Source organism: Papaver somniferum, chromosome 6 (assembly GCF_003573695.1).
Source record: "Papaver somniferum cultivar HN1 chromosome 6, ASM357369v1, whole genome shotgun sequence".
Taxonomy (NCBI): domain Eukaryota; kingdom Viridiplantae; phylum Streptophyta; class Magnoliopsida; order Ranunculales; family Papaveraceae; genus Papaver; species Papaver somniferum.
In genome coordinates this window covers 82,500,294-82,519,718 of record NC_039363.1, presented here as the reverse complement: position 1 = coordinate 82,519,718, position 19,425 = coordinate 82,500,294, and the positions used below count along the sequence as shown (strand labels likewise).

At 37.6% G+C, this 19,425-nt stretch overlaps 2 protein-coding genes across 2 annotated transcripts; both read right to left on the bottom strand.

Moving 5' to 3' along the window:
• Positions 1-18,027: 18,027 nt before the first annotated feature.
• On the bottom strand, positions 18,028-18,399 carry LOC113290990 (uncharacterized mitochondrial protein AtMg01250-like). The gene has a single exon (XM_026540571.1). The coding sequence runs from the start codon at positions 18,397-18,399 to the stop codon at positions 18,028-18,030; it is 372 nt and encodes a 123-aa protein (XP_026396356.1).
• An 18-nt stretch (positions 18,400-18,417) lies between these two features.
• Positions 18,418-18,969, bottom strand: LOC113290989. Its single transcript, XM_026540570.1, has one exon. The coding sequence runs from the start codon at positions 18,967-18,969 to the stop codon at positions 18,418-18,420; it is 552 nt and encodes a 183-aa protein (XP_026396355.1).
• Positions 18,970-19,425: the final 456 nt, after the last annotated feature.

Here is a 19,425-nt window from a genome sequence, read left to right as displayed (position 1 = left end):
ACATTTAGCCGCGGAGGATTGCGCTCAGAAAATGACCCCTTCTTCGGTTGCAAGGGCTCATGACCCTCAGGAGGGGCCCAAGAAGTCTCCACTGGATCCGAGCGACCTTTGTTAGTTGGAACTAGGTGATGCTCTGCGTCTACGGAATCATCAAGTTTGATTCGTCCAGAAGCGTGGAGGTCCCGAAGGTCTTGAACGGTCAAGTCACGAGGAGGAGATGATTCGCGTAAGAAGAAGTTCAAAGCGCGGCGCCGAATGAAGTCATGATATTGTGGGCTCCTTCAGTAACCGTCAAAGTCCGCACAAAAATAGGTTGTTTGAACGAAAAATTGATCCCACGATCAGAGAGACGGGTCGCCTCCTTGAAGACGTAACGACTGAAGCTAGTGACAATGTCTTCGATTCTAGAATTTTCCAGAGGGGGAAACCTATGAGGAACCCCTTGGTCGAACCCCACTTACCGATCCACGTGATCGGGATTGTAAGACACGGCGACGAACTTACCAGCATAGAAACCAGGCAGCACTGCCGTCACTGAACCAAAATCCGCCTCTGACAAGAGCTTTGTCGAATCCAATTCCACGTCAAAGGGGGCAACAAAATCATAATGTGCCGGACCTGATCGACCGTCTTTATAGGGGAATGGCTCGAAATCCTTGGCCACATCTAAATGTTTACCAAGATCGCCCTGGGGTACTTTCCCCTTCAAATTCCAGAGGTCCATCCGCGGGTAGCCATAAGTGACAGGTAGCTTCTTGACCGAACCATCATCCTGCTCTACATCTTCTTCACGGTGAACTGCGAGTTCGTTAGGCTCAGGCGCGTATGGAGGAACATGTTCCCAATACCATTCCTGCATAAAAGAAGCCGGGATATATGTCTCAATTTTGTGTCATGAACCCACCGTCTGAAGATCCTGACAAAACAGATCGAGATGGAAGTACATACCATCCAAGAACATCGCCGCTAATGGAAAAGAGCCACCGCGAGACACTAACACTGCCAGTGGAACGAGCTCACCCTTGATGGCATCCTGGGGACTCTACTCAAATATGTCATGGAAAATCCAAAACAAGATGAAGGAGGCTAGCTCCACATGGGGATTCTTCTCTTTGAGCTTGGGAGGGAGCACTTTTCCATCTACTATCTAGGGAGCCCAATACTTCAACCAAAGAGAAAATGAAGCACGACGGTTAACTTTAATAGACCATTCGGGACCAGCTTCTTTCGGATTCGATGGGTCATGAATCGCCTCATGAGCACAGATGGAGCTAGACAACATGCACTCACCAGAGGGGCGCTCAAGAGGATCCTTCCTATCCACCCACTTGTCTTTTACTTTCAAGGCGGATAAAGATCCCCCGTTCTTACTTGTGCCTGAGGTCGCTCTGTTTGCACTTTGTCCCAATGACGCTTGGCAATTCAGCAGTAGTTCACGACAAGAGCCATCTTTGCATTTTAGCAAACATGTACACAGTTCTTTATCCTCATAATTCAGCGCTCCGAAGACATCCGCCTCTTCATACGAATGACTGTCGTGAATCGGAAACCCTGTAAGAGCAACTACGTCTTCTAAAACGATAGTGGTTTTCCCCCATGCTGTGAGGAGAGTATGCACGAGAGGAGCCCAACGACAGAAAAGTCGTGTTATATCACGAATGCAGCTATGTACTTCCCGCTAAGAGACGAATCTATGGCTTCGTTAATACCTTCCCGGCGGAGAGTAATCACATGACCGGGATTAGAGCGTAGGCGAGAAGCCCAATGCGGCCACACCAGGTGAGTTTTCGATTCAGATCGAATGTCGATGGCTGGAAGATCGTAGTCACCTCGATGGATGGCCATCCGCGGCACCGTTTTAAATGCAAAGGCATCCGTGGTCTCTGACTCGGGTCGCAAAAGCCATCCGGGAGCGGAAGGGTAAGGAAGTATAGGCGGGTTCAGAAGGAGAGATGCTAGAATATCATATAGAGGGAAAACGCCTTTACCATCACGGAACTCTCTTAGCCTTAGGACGCGCTTTAAGGCAGGACCACTAGTGAATTCAGCAATAGTGTATGACTTACCGTCCGCCGGGGCGGTAAGGTGATCTTGTCCCGATCGGAATACTCGTTCTCGTCAGGGTTCTCATTTCTGGGCTGTTCAGATTCACTAGACTCCTCGAATGAAGAATTACTGAAAGAGCTGCTAGACATGGCAAGTGTATGGGTGTGTTGGAAGAAAAGAAGAAATGCCAAGACTGAAAAGAAAACAAACTGGCAGTCCTATATATAGAGGGTCTTGGGGTTTGGACGTGGCAGTTATGCATGGGGAATTGAAACCTTCAGGAAGTGGAAAGAGAAAATCTAGCACGACAGAGGAGTTGGAATGTCTCCCACGACCGCTAACCTGACAAAAGGAAAAAAATCCACCACGTCTATGGATCGTGGGGAAAGGCGCTCAAAAAGGGTTCTTTGACTATCGGGTCATTTGGAAATTGACCCAATAGTCAGGGGACTAATGTTGATACATGAAAAATATTACCCCTTTAGCCAAGCTAGTGTGCCCTCAAACAGGAAGCAAGTCCAACATGAGACATGAGGACTTAGTGGCTAAAGACCAAGTCCACCAAGAAAGTGTCTACTAGATGGAAAGGACAATGGAGGAATAAATAAGAAATAAGGAGGTTTTATTAGAGAAGGAATGACATTAGCAGTAATTAAAGAAGTTTAGGACACATGGCATGATGTCATAAAAGGAAGGGGCTTTTGGAAAGTCTCTAAAAAGAAGGAAAAGGTACAATGGAAAGACAACTCTCTATCTTACTATTATTAGAAAAGGTGAGGTCATTTGGTTAGCTAGGACGAGGTAGAACCTAACGAGAATTTGGGTATTAACAGTGGTGATACGAGTACTATTAGATGAAATTTGGGGTGAAATTGTTGATAACGAATCAATTATATATAGATGACGGGTATGAAATTGGAGTTAGGGTTTGTGTTCGTGAAGAACAGATTTAGGGATTGATGGGAATTGAAGAAAATTAAAAGATGGGTCATGCCGATAGTGGATTTTTGTATTTGTATTGGTGTTCTATGCATATGATTAGATCAGTGATGATAAGCTATGAGCATCTGTATTTTTCAAAGCATGTTATTAATACCTGTCTCTGTATTTCTAGTAGAAAGAAACCATTATTGACTCTTCATTTTATCTTTTGGAAAGTTTATAAGGTTTTTTTTTCTTCCCTTTTTTACATTTTCAGGAAAGAATTAAAACATAAGGGTTTTATACGGGTATACCCGCCACCCACCTGATCCAACCCGTCGTAATATGGGTCGGGTGAAAACCGACTTGTTGTGATGTTAGGTTGGTTGTGGGTGACAACTCCTATTACCCGCCATCAGTGGGCTGGGTGGTGGGTGAGGCCAAAACCGACCCAATCCAACCCATGTGCATCCCTACTGGTGCTTGTAGCAATTCTTCCCATATGCTCTCTGATTGTACTATAAACATATACATATATATATATATATATATATATATTTGGAATAGATTATTTTGCTACTCTCTTCCTTATCATTGTTCACGAATAAACATCGATCTCCTAGATGGTTTGCCCACTAGTATATTAGCTCAAACCATCGTCCCAGCGATGACCTTCTACTGCCGGTGCGTACTGTACTAGCACCAACATCGTTGTCCCACCGTTGGTTCCTTCCAGTATGCACCAACACTTACACTATATGATGCAGTACAACATACTTACGTAGAATAAGTTAGAGAATGTTAAAGCATAGCTCGATTGAATCACCAAGCATTGGTATGTCAAGTTTGGTTGTCATATTTAGTATCAAAACTCAATTAGAGTCGCTTGGTTAAATGTAATAGAGATCAAGTTCGTTTAGGTTAGACTAGAAAGTTTAGGAATGTTGAGACATACAAGTATTACTCTGAAGACGTGAAGACTACAACGAAGACATCATCCTTCCACTTGAGTTATTGTGATACTGACTTGACTTGTTTCCATCCCTGTCGCTGCTTTCAAGTCATTTAAGATTGAAAACATAACATGCGAGATTATATTTAATTCTCTAGTAGTCGACTTGGTTATTTTATTATGATCAAAGTGTCAAGGATGAATATTTGATTACGAAGTATAACGTTTTTATTTTGAAATTCGTAGATGTGACGTCAACATAATCTATGTAAATCGTTACTTGATTGTGTATTGGATATATGTGTAATTTCATCACTGGAAACTATGTTTGATTACATATGTTTAAAGGAAGTACATATAAAAAATTGTTTCGTAATCGAAAGGAAATCAATAGGCATTTTGGCTCGTTTTTCATTGAAGATCTTTTGGATGACCAATTCGAAACTTGGGCAATAACTTTGGTAAAACCGATTTTGGCTTATGTTAAGAGCTATGGTAGAACCGATCTTTACCTAGTTTGGGATATGCGGTAGAACCGATCTTGACTTATGTTGAGAACCTTGGTAGAACCGATCCGAACCTATTTTGGGATACATGGTAGAACCAATCCTTGTTATTGTTGGGAGTCATGGTAGAACTGATCCTAACCTATATTGGGAGTCTTGGTAGAATCGATCCTAGATATTGTTGGGAGTCTTGGTATAACCGAACCCCACCTATATTTGGGGAATTGGTATAACCGATCTTAACCTATGTTAGGAGTCATGGTAGAACCGGTCCTAAGAGCAAAACCGGTCCTTCGTATTCACATATTACTTTACGGTGTTGTGTGGGTTTGAAATCAGGGTTTGATAATAAGGAAAGTTTCATATATCGACATAATTTGGACATGAATACAAATCTTATCTTTTATTGTCCAAAGATATACCTTGATACTCAAGTGATCCCAATCCGAATTATTGAAAAACTTTTAATTAAGAATTTTCGATCTCGTGCTTTTGATTTTCCATCAAATCAAAACATAACTCTTAGAAAGTTATATTAGTTAAGTGCTATACTAATATTAGATATTTTATAATGAGATATTTCAGAATTACAGATTGGATAGTAGTTGGAAATAGGAAAATCGAAATTAGGTACTTATTGCATATCTTGAGAATATTTTCGGTTTTGGAATTTCTTTGTTGTCCAAACAACCTTGGTATATAAATAGTTGAGTTTGCATTTCTTGCAAACTATCCTAAGAGCCAGGAAAACTTCACTTGTGTTGTTTCTGGTGGAGCCGTCTATCCAGAGATAAAAGTGCCCTAATCAGGCGAAATCTCATACGACCGCTCGTTTAACGACTTCTGTAGGATCAAGAAGCTCTATGAGTACCGTTGGTGGGACCTAACAGTAATAGCATATTGACTCCACTTGTTGATTTTTTTTAAGACATCACCATCTCACGTGTGGGAATATTCATTAGGGTTTTGTCTGACAGTCTACGGCAGATGTGGTTTGATAACACACTCATAACATAGAAAAAACTAAGTCATGATAACATTACTAGAAAGAAGGGATAAGTGAATTAATGTGTAACTATCATTGTTCCTTGCAATGCAGAATTTTTTTTATCACGTTTTCACATCTTCTCGACTCTTTTATTTTCAACGCGTTTTATATTTCTTAAGGAAGACCATTGTGTGCTACTACCACTATAAATAGGTAACACAACCTATTCACCAATCATCTCATAACAAGCTATGTTTTAGAACGATCGAATATTTCGATTCTTCTCTCAGTTATATACATAAAATCCTCAATATGGGAGTTCTGCAGCAAAGTCTAGGAACTTGAACTTCATCAGTTCAACGACAGCACAATCACTACACACTACGATCTCTCATTCTTTCTCTACTTTCCTCCATAAGATAAACCCTTCCCCTCCTATGTGATTGAAGCAACGTTCGAACGGTGATTTATTGGTCTAGGTGATTTTTGTACGATTTTGATCTCTCGTATCCTTTGCGATCCACCCCTTCTATTTTTATTTTACCAAATTAAAATACCTGCAAAATTAGTTAACATCTGTCAAAAACTTATAGTGTTGTTAGGATTATAATAAGAGTCATCAAAATTAATTTTGAGAATGGACTTAAAATGGGTAAAGGAGTTAGAATACTTCTCTACTTTACTCCCTCATTTTTCTGCAGGTGTTACTTGATGACTACCTTTCTAATCAGCAAGGAAAGGGTGAATCTATCTCAATGGAGCTTTCACCGGCATCTAGCTTTCTGGATTTGCCAAAATGAGATACCTATAAACATAATGTACTCTCTATTGGATGACATTCCTTCCTTGACCTTGATACCAGTTAGATATTCACTCAAAAATGTTAACATGATTAATAACATTAGCTATGTTAGGATCAAAAGAAACCCAAACTCTTACGGTACTATGGCAATCTATTTTAGTGTAGTTCAGATCATGCTTAAAGAATAAAAATGTTATTATTCTCGATTTTCTACTAGGTTATAATTAAAAGATAGACAAACCATTTCATCTAATTTGATTCATCTTTTCTTATTTATCCTTGTGTGCAAAACTACTGAGTTGTTGGCGATTGAATTATTTTGATATCGAGGATGAAAAACGATAGGTTTGTTCCGATGATTAACATACAAAACATGACTAAATAACCATGCTACTCGATTAATAGCACAGGTTTCATTCTGCATGAGAAATTTCACGTACCAAAGCTTAGCACGAGATTCATATTGGAAAAGAAAAATTCATGTATCTGATTTTTCATATTCCAAGATTAGAACAAACTAATGAATAATATAATTTAGTTTTGTGCATACTCTTTTAAAGAATGTTAATCCGTTACATTCATTTGACTAGTTAAGTAGTTAATGGATGATTTTATTACCACGTGCGTTAAGAGATCGTCCCTCGTTACACAATTCTTAATCGAAGAATAAGGTTAAAATGCCATATGAACTTTCATCAGAAAATGTGTGAATTCAGACTTTTGATTAGTAGACGTGCCTTGAAGCAGTAGAATCACATCTTTAAAAGGGTCCATTGATGATTTAAATGTGAGCTTTCTATTAACTGCAGTTGCATAAAAACCCTTTATTTCACAATTTCTTTTTTATGTTTAGCCTCCTAAATGTTAATATTTAGTTCACCGGTGTTTCCAAATTTTTATAAAAAAAATATTTAACCCCTCTAAAAACAAAAAACAAAAAATGATGGCTCCACCACTGATCAACGGCCAACCTGGTTAAGAGGCCATGCCTACAATTACAATCTAAACGTTATGGTCCACAAGTAATCACTAGTTTCTTGTATCACAGCTCTCAGGCAAAGATCCAGAAGACTATGAATGATCCAAAAAGATAATGTTCCCAAGAAAAAATGGTCTGACTTAAATTTGCACTGGATAATATTTAGCGATGCGAATTTTAGAAAAGAAAATTCGTTTATGGGATATGCATTTTTACTCTACTCAGTGGACAACGAATCTTTCATGCACATTGTTGCGGGATAGGGATGGGCTACTTCGGCTTTTCATGCAGAATCAAAAGCATTGCTAAAAGCGTCTACTTGCTTAAGTGAAAATATATTGTCTAGTGTCTCAATAGATACGAACTGCAAAATTCTGGCGGAGACAATCAATAAGCCGTGCAAAGATTCTCCTTGGAGTGCGGAAAACACCATGCAGGAAACCATCTTTTTTTTTTGCTCGATAAAAAAAAGAATATATTGAAAGGACAAAACTTGCAACAGTGTGCTAAGGTGCACAAACAGATAAGAGAACATACTCTCAACTCCCCAACAACAAAGACGTATGGATGCTGATTAGAACATACAAACCTCTAAGACAAAGAAAAAAAAACACCAAGAACCTTAAGGGAAAGGCACCGCCAAAGACTAACAATAACAACAACTACAAAAATACAAACAAAGAAGAGAACAAGCTCTCAACTCCCCTACAACAAGACTAGACACTAAGCAGTCAATGAGGATCAAAAAATCTCTCCTTCCAGTTAACGATAATATCATCAACAAGGATTCCGGCGAAATAACTAACAATCGACGCCCAATTGAAGATCTGCAGTTTGATCATATTGATAACTGCATTAGGATTCTTCAGTTTACCAGTGAAAGTCCTCGAATTTTGTCCACAACAAATTTTCCACATCACGCTAGCTGGAAGTCTTGTCCAGATTTCCTACCCCAATTACAGATAAGCCTCTGAATTTCCAATCCTTTATAAGTTCCTTAACACAAACATGAAGGTTAAGAGTCTTACCTGCGCAATCAAAAAAGTACTTCCAAATCCTATTTGCAAAACAACAGTGTATAAAGATGTGGTTAACCGACTCTTCAACAATTTGGCATAAAATACACTTATTAGGAATAAGGTCACATGCCGTTGAAACGATAGCTGAGCCACGCTTTTGCGGATTGTCCAGAGTTGGCAGTCTTTCGAGCACAGCTTGCCACAATAAGAAAGCAAACTTTAGAGGCCACCATCTTGACCAAATATGCTTGCAAGGGAAATCAGGAGAAGCCATAACTAATTGATCCTGGGTGACCTGTAAGTTGTACACGGACTTGACCGAAAATTTGGCACTTTTGTCCCCAACTCACACCAGGTCGTCTTCTTGATACGGATCCAAGAAAATCAAGTCAAGAAGAGGAAAAATGTTAACCAACTCAGCAATTTCAGCATCGTAGAGCCTTCTATGTGCAATCCCTAAATTCCAGGTGACACTAGAACCCTCAACAATACGTGCTTGCAACACAGAAATTTGCTTGGAAGTGGTTATCCTATACAAGTTTGGGCAGAGAGATTCCAAAGTTCCTTGAGCACACCATTTTTCCTCCCAAAATCTAACAGTGTCACCTTTGCCAAGTTTAAATTGAGCTATCTTAAAGAAATCATCTGCAACGGAGTATATATGTCTCCAGACACTAACACCATAAGAATATTTTGGGGGTTTAGTTCTCCAGATTGAATCTTGATTTACATACATCTCATGAATGATCTTGGCCCATAACAGAGCGTGAAAATGCGGAAGTCTAACAACCACATCCAACAATTCGTTTGGCAATCTGAGAGGACTTACTCCAATACACTTTCTAGAGAATCAACTTGACAGTCAGACTCAATCTAGAATAAAGTATATCAAAGAGTTTAATATCTCTAACTCTTAATTCAATCCGCAATCAACAAATAGAAATCTGCGAGCCTGATTGAATATAAGAAGAGTTACTGGAACGGTACCAAAGACCAATGTTCAAGTGTAAATCAATGTAAAATCAACAACCAAAGGTTGGATATTCTAATTGATTGATCTTAACACACAACCTGTGATATTTCAATTATATAACAAAATATAATGCGGAAAAGAAATAACACAGACACCAGAATTTTTCTAACGAGGAAACCGCAAATGCAGAAATACTCCGGGACCTAGTCCAGATTGAATACCGCATTGTATTAAGCCGCTACAGACAATAGCCTACTACCAATTAACTTCGGACAGGACTGTTGTTGAACCCTAATCAATCTCACGTTGATTCAAGGTACAGTTGCGTTATTTATGTCTCTGATCCCAGCAGGATACTACGCACTTGATTCCCTTAGCTGATCTTACCCACAACCAAGAGTTGCTACGACCCAAAGTCGAAGACTTGATAGACAAATCTGTCTCACACATAAAAGTCTATAGAATTGAATAAATCTGTCTCCCACAGAAATACCCAAGAGTTTTTTGTTCCGTCTTTTGATAAATCAGGGTGAACAGGAACCAATTGATAAACCAGACTTATATTCCCGCAGAACAGCCTAATATTGTCAATCACCTCACAATAAACTTAATCGACTAGCGAAACAAGTTATTATGGAATCACAAACGATGAGACGAAGTTTGTTTGTGGTTACTTTTCTATCTTGCCTATTGGAGATATAAAATCTCGAGCCAATTATTTCAATTGTACTCAACACGATAGAAACAGTAAGATCAGATCACGCAACTACAAATATAATAGTTGGGTCTGGCTTCACAATCCCAATGAAGTCTTCAAGTCGTTAACCTACATGGTCTCGAGAAGAAACGTAAGGTTAAAGGAGAATCGACTCTAGTTATGCAACTAGTAACACACAAGAGGTGTGGGGATTAGTTTTCGCAGTTGCTAGAGTTCTCCTTTATATTGTTTCCAAATCAGGGTTTGCAATCCAAGTTACCTTGGTAACAAAGCATTCAATATTCTCTGTTAGATGAAAAACCTGATTCAACCAAGCTAATATCTTTCAACCGTTAGATCGAACTTAGATTGTCACACACAAATGAAATATACCCTCATTTAGGTTTATGTAACCGTACCTAAACGTGTACACTATGTTGGTTCACAAATAGTTAACCGAGGTTATCCATATGATTACTCTCATATCAACCTTATTCATCTTAACCATAACTAGTTCAAATGACTCAAATGAAACTAGTTAAGAGTTGTTCAATTGTTTAGAAAACGCAATTGAAATCAAATCGGTTTGATTCACTTGATTCAATCATGAACATTATAGACAGGGTTTGCAAAGATTGCATTCCTTATGATTTAAATATTTAAGTTCATGGACTTGACTAATTTGACAAAGTAACCATCTTAAGTATGCGTACGGGTATGCGTACTTAAGCAACTGGTTTTGAGTTTGTAAAGTTCCCAAACTCAGCAGAAATTTTCGGTTAAAAAACTTCCGCCAGTATGCGTACGGGTACGCATACTTAAGGTGACTAGTTAAGAGTTTTGCCAAAACCAAACTCAGCATAAATTCTGGATCGAGAACTTCCGCCATACGGGTACGCATACTTAACCTGTCTCCTTCACCAATTTCATATACACACATATGCATACTATTGGATTCCGGTTTATGGACTTATACACTAATGTGCGAATACACTATATATGCTTATATCCAAAGATGGTTACATCATCAACTCTTTATTTCAATCATTGAAACATTCTTCTATAATGTCAATAGCAGTTTTCACACACTATTAGCATCAAAGCAATTTTCAAGATATTAAATAATCATTATTGAAACCTTCCAAGTCTTACACCAAATGATTGTATCACATAAACCATGTAAGATGTTACTCGGAAATTTTCTCATGATATAAGATGAACTTGGTCGAAGCGAAAGCTTACCAACACATATTTCGAGAAATATGTAAGCGAGATATACATAGCTCGAAATCTCAAATGTGTATAGAGAAAACTATATTGTAACACGAGTTATGTCTCATATAGGAGATAGTAGAGATAGACTTTCCAAGTGATAGATGAGTTCAAGTCTCCACATATATTTTGTCGAAGAAGTTCCAAAATCTCCCCTTAGTAGGTCTTCGTCTTCAAGAGATGAACGTCGAGGGATTTAATCTCAACTACACTATCTATGTCCTAGTCTGAGACATCTACAACTAGGCTAGAAATCAAGACTTATAGTTTTGATCACTAACATTGACAAACATGCTTGAGATAGCAACGCATGCGAGTTCGACCGACCAATGCTCTAACAATCTCCCCGTTTGTAAAATTTAATGACAAAACTATCAATACATATGGATTACAAAAAAGATAAAAAAAAAAAGTAGCTTCTCATCCACATGCTTGATCTCCTTGGAATCTTCAACGCGACTCTAAATCTTCGTCACTTCCAAGTACTCCATGATCCTAAAGGTTGTAAGTTCAGCATCACAGTTGTTGAAGATCCGTAGCTATAACAATGAGAAAACAGAATGCTCTCAATCATTGTTATACAGTGTCATAGTATTATTACACAGCATTAAAGTTCAATTGTATCACAACTTTGACAATAACACTATGGTTATATGCATCACTCCCCCTTAGTCAATACATATCTCAACATGAAAACCACTCCTCCTTACATAATGATCCGTAAACATATGTATTTGTAGTGTTAACTACACATTAATTCTCCCCCTTTTTTTCAAATTTTTTTGGCAAAGGTACGAAAATTAGTGGGATCCTAATGAAATTTCCACGGAGATACATCATGACCAAAAGGTGTATTAAAATACCAACAAATTTAGATGTAATCATAAATCCGAAGTTAAATGCATTCATCAAGGAGCTAATGAAGATACAAGAAAACCCCTAAAAATTCCACAACCACACTCCCCACAAAGATTTGGCAATTAAGCACAAGTTCAAAAGAACTCTCCCCCATAAAATGTCATCCCCAAAGGAACAACAAAGGCGACCTTACTTTCACAAAAAAAAAGGATTTCTTTGGACAACCAAATCACATGAAAACATGAGTTTGTATCCAAAAATTCAATTGAAATAACCACAAGAGAACCCATAGTTATTTCAATCGAAAAATGACAACCAAATTAATCACAATAAAACCCATGATTAATTCAACTGGAATACACAACCAAATTAACCACAAAAAGCGATCAATTTAATTAGTCATGCTCGACATAAGCGAACTTACGGAGAAACAACTAAAATAACCAAAGAAGAATGATTAATTCAGTTGATCATGTTCGACATAGGGAACCTTATGGAGCAACAACTAAGTTAATTATAAGAATGAACAACTCAGTCGATTGTGCTCAACATAAGAAACCTTATGGAATAACACAGTATGTGCACAAAGATTATGGATCGGAGATCGACCAAATACTGCGGAATAGACAAGGATTTATTCTATTTTTCATCACTATTTGCACAATGACATATAATAGACTTAATCCTTGTACACAAAAGTTTTATCCTTTCTTTTTATCAAAACATGACATAAAAGGCTTTAACTTTTGTAATGTCAAAAGTTCATCGTATCTTCCATCAATACATTCATATCGACATACGAAAGACTTAACTTTTGACAACATATCTGTACTTCTTATGATACTAATACATGTAGCAATTTAATTGAAAGAAAAGATCATTCAAATCTAAACATGAAATTATCTCAGCCATAAAACAACTGTTAAAAATAGTTCAACATAAGAAGTTTAATAGATAAACAAACAGAAGTACATTTAGTTCAAGAATTAACCACTCCAACCATAATAATCTCTTTCGATCTCATGGAACTTCTCTATCATCTCTGGACAAGCGTTTTCAGCATAGTCTACCTTTTCTCTGAGAACCCCATTTTCCTCCTGAAGCCGAGTGAGTTCAGCCGCCATTGAAGTACTTGTAGAGGTTCTGGTTGCAGGATGCCTCATCTTCTCGATGCTTGACATACTCAGAACAGTTGGTCCACCAACATCAGAGCCAAAAGGATTCACTTTAAAGTGATCACAAATCCTTGAGATGAGACAAGGAAAGCCAGGAGTTTTTCTTGAAGTGTGTTTTACGCTTATCATTTGATCAATAACAAGTCCACTGAAATCAATACTTATCCTTTCAACAATATAATAGATTAATTCAGTGAGACCCTTGGTCCATAAATTATTGTCAATTTTTCTTGGCATCAAGTTTGCCACAATAAGTTTAGCAGTTGTTTTGAGAAACAAACCAGCCCCTTTAACATTGTTCTTTCCATCACTCCGAGAAAGGTATTTATTAAAAAGACAGTCAGACAACACTTCTGAAGATAATTTTCCATTCTCAGGAGGAGGAAATCTAGTGCCTCCGACAGGTATATCCAGAAGATAACCAATAACAAAGCGATCAACAGTAAATGTGACGTCTCCTACAATAGTCTTGAAGGTGCAATTGGTAAAGTTTTCCTCATGGATATTAACATAGAATTGTGCAACCATATCAATGAGAACCGTCCCCAAAGGTATGTGAATTAAACCCCAGGTGTTATTTTTGAAAAAAATCATACAGACCATCTACTTCAATTTTTGAAGCATCATAGAATCGTTCACAGATAGGTCGTTTGTTCTTATACTCCAAAAAGAGTACACGAGCAGCAAGGTCGATAAACCTAGCACAAATGCTTGGATCATAAAAGAACTCATCCCTAGTTCGGTGGCTTGATCTTCCAACATGCCTTGTTCTTCTATGTGCCATAGTTGGATATGAAATTTAAAAACAAAAGTTAGGAAACTTACTTGGTTCATGAACTGTTCCTAATGGCAGACCTCCAATCGATTGGAAATAAAAACAATAACTTCTCTTGACCCAATGTACACAAGCTTCTCCTGAGATCAAAGGTACAAACCAACTTTGATTTGGTTAGGGAACGAGAAGTTGATGGAGAAAAGGTATGAGAACTGTTTCGGTTTCTCTTGCGTTTTCGAACTGAGAAGACCGAAGAGAAGAATGATGGAAACGAAGAGATTCTCTTCTCTTTTATGTGTCATAGGAACCATTTTTGACACGTTCAGAATATAGATTCATCCGTGAAGCAGTTCAGGGTTTGACGTATGCGAACCGCACATGTGCAGGTGAAGGACTCGTTTGGTACAAACAAGGAGCAATAGCTCTACATGTATTTGTTTCGAGTAATTTTTGTAAGTACAAAAATAAATCTTGCACATCATGACACCAAGAGAGGGTTTCTTTCCAACAACTCTCACATTTTTTAGTAGCGAGAAACACCCAAGAAACTGTCTTTATAAGATTATCACAGGAATTCAAAAGAACCCAAAAGAATTTGTGTTTCTGATTTCTCGATTTCCATTTTGTAAAAAACATTTTTTGCAGATAGTCTTTAGTATTGCGAGGAGAACCTTTTTTAGTAAAGAGAACGTTCTAACCTTTTTATCCATGAAGATAATACAACTATCTTGATGGGAAATGTCAGGAATTGAGTACTGAATCAATTCATGATTTGAGGAGATATACTCAGATGACTGAGATTTAAACTCTTCTTGTAAATCATTTAGTTTTTTACAACTAATCAGATTACACAGAGTAGGAGTAATGCTCTTACTGATTAGTGAATCAACATCAACCTCAACATTATTGATCATAACTTGATTTAGCCTGTCAAGAGACTCTTGTTTTTACAGGAGAAATAAATCAACATCATAAGATAGACTTTCAAGTTCCTTCTCAAGTCCTCAAAACACTTCGAGAGATTTTAAACCTGGTGGAGGTTTACACGGAATTTCTTCTATGGATCTAATTAAATCAGACATGGAAGCAACTTTTAGAATCCCTGGATCTGGTGGTGCATTTCTTGAGATAACACTTATGTCCATATCAGATCGCTACAAATATAAACTTATTAGGTCTTTAATGTGTTTGCCTGCTCTGATACCAATTGAAAATGCGGGGGTCTAACAACCACACCCAACAATTCGTTTGGCAATCTGAGAGGACTTACTCCAATACACTTTCTAGAAAATCAACTAGATAGTCAGACTCAATCTAGAATAAAGTATATCAAAGAGTTTAATATCTCTAACTCTTAATTCAATCCTCAATTAACAAATAGAAATCTGTGATCCTGATTGAATATAAGATGAGTTACTTGAACGGTACCAAAGACCAATGCTAAAGTGTCAATCAATGTAAATCAACAACCAAAGGTTGGATATTCTAATTGATTGATCTTAACGCACAACCTGTGATATTTCAATTATTATATAACAAAATATAATGCGGAAAACAAATAACACAGACACCAGAATTTTGTTAACTAGGAAACCGTAAATGCAAAAAAAAACCCGGGACCTAGTCCAGATTGAACACCACACTGTATTACGCCGCTACAGGCACTAGCCTACTACCAATTAACTTAGGACTTAGGACTGGACTGTAGTTGAACCCTAATAAATCTCACACTGATTCAAGGTACAATTGCGATCCTTACGTCTCTGATCCCAGCAAGATACTACGCACTTGATTCCCTTAGCTGATCTCGCCCACAACCAAGAGTTTCTATGACCCAATGTCGAAGACTTGATAGAAAAATCTGTCTCACACATAAAAGTCTATAGGATTGAATAAATCTGTCTCCCACAGAAATACCCAAGAGTTTTTTGTTCAGTATTTTGATAAATCAAGGTGAACATGAACTAATTGATAAATCAGACTTATATTCCTGAAGAACAGCCCAGTATTATCAATAACCTCACAATAAACTTAATCGACTAGCGAAACAAGTTATTGTGGAATCACAAATGATGATACGAAGTTTGTTTGTGATTACTTTTCTATCTTGCCTATTGGAGATATAAAATCTCGAGCCAATTATTTTAATTGTACTCAACACGATATAAACATCAAGATCAGATCACACAACTGCAAAGATAATAGTTGGATCTGGATTCACAATCCCAATGAAGTCTTCAAGTCGTTAACCTACAGGGTCTCGAGAAGAAACCTAAGGTTAAAGGAGAATCGACTCTAGTTATGCAACTAGTAACACACAAGAGGTGTGGGGATTAGGTTTCCTAGTTGTTAGAGTTCTCCTTTATATAGTTTTCAAATCAGGGTTTGCAATCCAAGTTACCTTGGTAACAAAGCATTCAGTATTCACCGTTAGATGAAAAACCTGATTCAACCAAGATAATTTCTTTCAACCGTTAGATCGAACTTATCTTGTCACACACAAATGAAATGTACCCTCATTTAGGTTTATGTAACCGTACCTAAACATGTGGTTCACAAATAGTTAACCGAGGTTAGCCATATGATTACTCTCATATCAACCTTATTCATCTTAACCATAACTAGTTCAAATATAACTAGTTCAAATGACTCAAATGAAACTAGTTAAGAGTTGTTCAATTGTTTAGAAAACGCAATTGAAATCAAATCGGTTTGATTCACTTGATTCAATCATGAACATTATAGCCACGGTTTGCAAAGATTGCATTCCTTATGATTTAAATGTTCAAGTTCCTGGACTTGACCGATTTGACAAAGTAACCATCTTAAGTATACGTACAGGTATGCGTACCTAAGTAACTGGTTTTGAGTTTGTAAAGTTCCCAAACTCAGCAGAAATTTTTGGTTCAAAAACTTCCGCCAGTGTGACTAGTTAAGAGTTTTGCCAAAATCAAACTCAGCAGAAATTCTCGCTTCGAGAACTTCCGCTAGTATGCGCACGGGTACGCATACTTAACCTATCTCCTTCACCAATTTAGTATACACACATATGCATTGAAACATTCTTCTATAATGTCAATAGCCGTTTTCACAAACTATTAGCACCAAAGAAATTTTCAAGATATTGAATTAATCATTATTGAAATCTTCCAAGTCTTACACCAAATGATTGTGTCACACAAACCATGTAAGATTTTACTCGGAAATTTTCTCATGATATAAGATGAACTTGTTCGAAGCGAGATCTTACTAACACATATTTCGAGAAATATGTAAGCGAGATATACTCAGCTCGAAATCTCAAATGTGTATAGAGAAATCTATATCGTAACACGACTTATGTCTCAATATAGAAGATAGTAGAAATAGACTTTCCAAGTGATAGATAATTTCAAGTCTCCACATATCTTTTGTCGAAGAAATTCCATAAGCTCCCCTTAGTAGTTCTTCGTCTTCAAGAGATGAACGTCGAGATATTTAAGATCAACTACAGTATCTATTTCCTAGTCCGAGACATCTACAAATAGAATCAAGACTTATAATTTTGATCACTAACATTGACAAACATGCTTGAGATAGCAACGCATGCGAGTTCGATCGAGCAATGATCTAACAGGGTGCCTTTCCTTTTCCAATCTCCACCACCATTTTTTCAAGAGAGCTCTGTTCATGCCTTTGAGGTTTCTGATACGCAACCCTCCTTTAGCATGAGGGATGGAAACCCTTTTCCACCCTACCCAGTGGTGATTTTTACCACCATTAGCGTTATCCCACAAGAAATTTCTAATAGTACTCTCAATTTGCTTGACCACGGAAATAGGAGCAACAAAGAGAGAAAAGTAGTAAACATGCAAGCTCAGCAAAATACTCTTGATAAGAGTAAGCCTACCACCTTTAGAAAGAAGACCTCTCTTCCATGTGGATAAACCTAGACTTACAAATTTCAATCACCTTATCCCATTTACTCATAGAATTAGATTTAGCACCTAGCGGCATCCCCAAGTAATTAGCAGGAAAAGAACCACTAGCGCAACCTATTACCTCGGTTAAATCATCCATGTTGGTTACATCACCAACGGAAAATAGCTGGTTTTACTGAAGTTTATATGAAGACCAGAAGAAGCATCAAAACATAAAAGAATGTATTTTAGGTACCTGAGTTGTTCCACCTTTGCATCCAAGAAGACAAGGATATCATCTGCGAATTGTAAGTGACTTACTTTGGTCCCATATTTCTTAACAGTGAAGCCACCTATCCATCCTGCCAGTGTATCCTTTTCAAACATGTGAGTTAGAACCTCATAGACAAGAAGAAACAAGAAGGGAGAAAGAGGGTCCCCTTGTCTTATACCCTTCTCATTCACAAACCTCCTACAAGTTGACCCATTCACAAGAATAGGTAAAGGGATCCGCTTGATGCACCCTTGAATCCACATTCTCTATTTACAACCGAACTACATAGCTTGCAAAACCTGGTCGATGAAAGACCATTTGATGTTATCAAAGGCTTTTTCCAGGTCAATCTTACATATGATACCTGGATTTTTATCCTTCAATATAGAATCGAGACATTCATTATCCACAAGAATGCTATCTAAGATCTGTCTACCCTTTATAAAGGCAGTTTGATGTGGAGAGATTACAGAGTGAAGCAAAGGTTTGATCCTCTCAGCGAACACCTTAGATATGTCTTTGTAAACAATACCGGTTAAGCTAATTGGACTCAGATCTTTGACTTCTTCAACAATCTCCTTTTTCGGAATCAAAATAATAAAAGTAAATTTGAGCCTCCAATCGATAAAACCACAATCTTCAAAAACTTTAACCACTCTCATGATGTCGGTCTTCATGAAATACCAACATTTGACGATGATACTCACTTGGAAACCATCCGGGCCCGGAGCTCCATTTTGACCCAACTTCTTCAGAGCTGCCAAAACTTCTTCTTCGGTAATCTGAGCTTTAATACTCTCAGCTGACTCGATAGAGATCTGCCTAAGGTTCATTGTAGAAATATCAATGAACTACGAATTTAGCTTGAATCTGTTCTCAAAATGAGAAACAATTTCCTCTCTTATAGCTTGCTTATTGATAGGTGTCTAAAACACCTTAATATTTATCTATTTTTTATGCTTTCTTCGCTAAGTTTTCTTGTAAATTATGTATCTTATGTTTGCTTTTGAGTTTTAGGTACTTTGGAGTCATTTGGAACATAAGAAGAAGAAACGTCGCTTAAAAGGAAAAAAGGTGCAAATGCTGTTGGAGGCGAAATTATTTCTCATTATTTGCTTTATTTCTTCATCTCATGTCTGAAAAGAATGTCGGATTTAGTGATGCAAATATCTGTCTGAAAAGCACGACTGCTTTAGTGAGGAAGAGACATTGAAGAGAGAAGTGAATCTGAGAAGTAAGAGACGGATGTTCTTGATGGAGTCCTCTGGAGCGGAAAGAACAATTTAGTT

Bases quoted from the DNA above. Each gene is read 5' to 3' on its own strand.
- LOC113290990 (XM_026540571.1), bottom strand. From the start codon at position 18,399: ATGTGGATTCAAGGGTGCATCAAGCGGATCCCTTTACCTATTCTTGTG.
- LOC113290989 (XM_026540570.1), bottom strand. From the start codon at position 18,969: ATGAACCTTAGGCAGATCTCTATCGAGTCAGCTGAGAGTATTAAAGCT.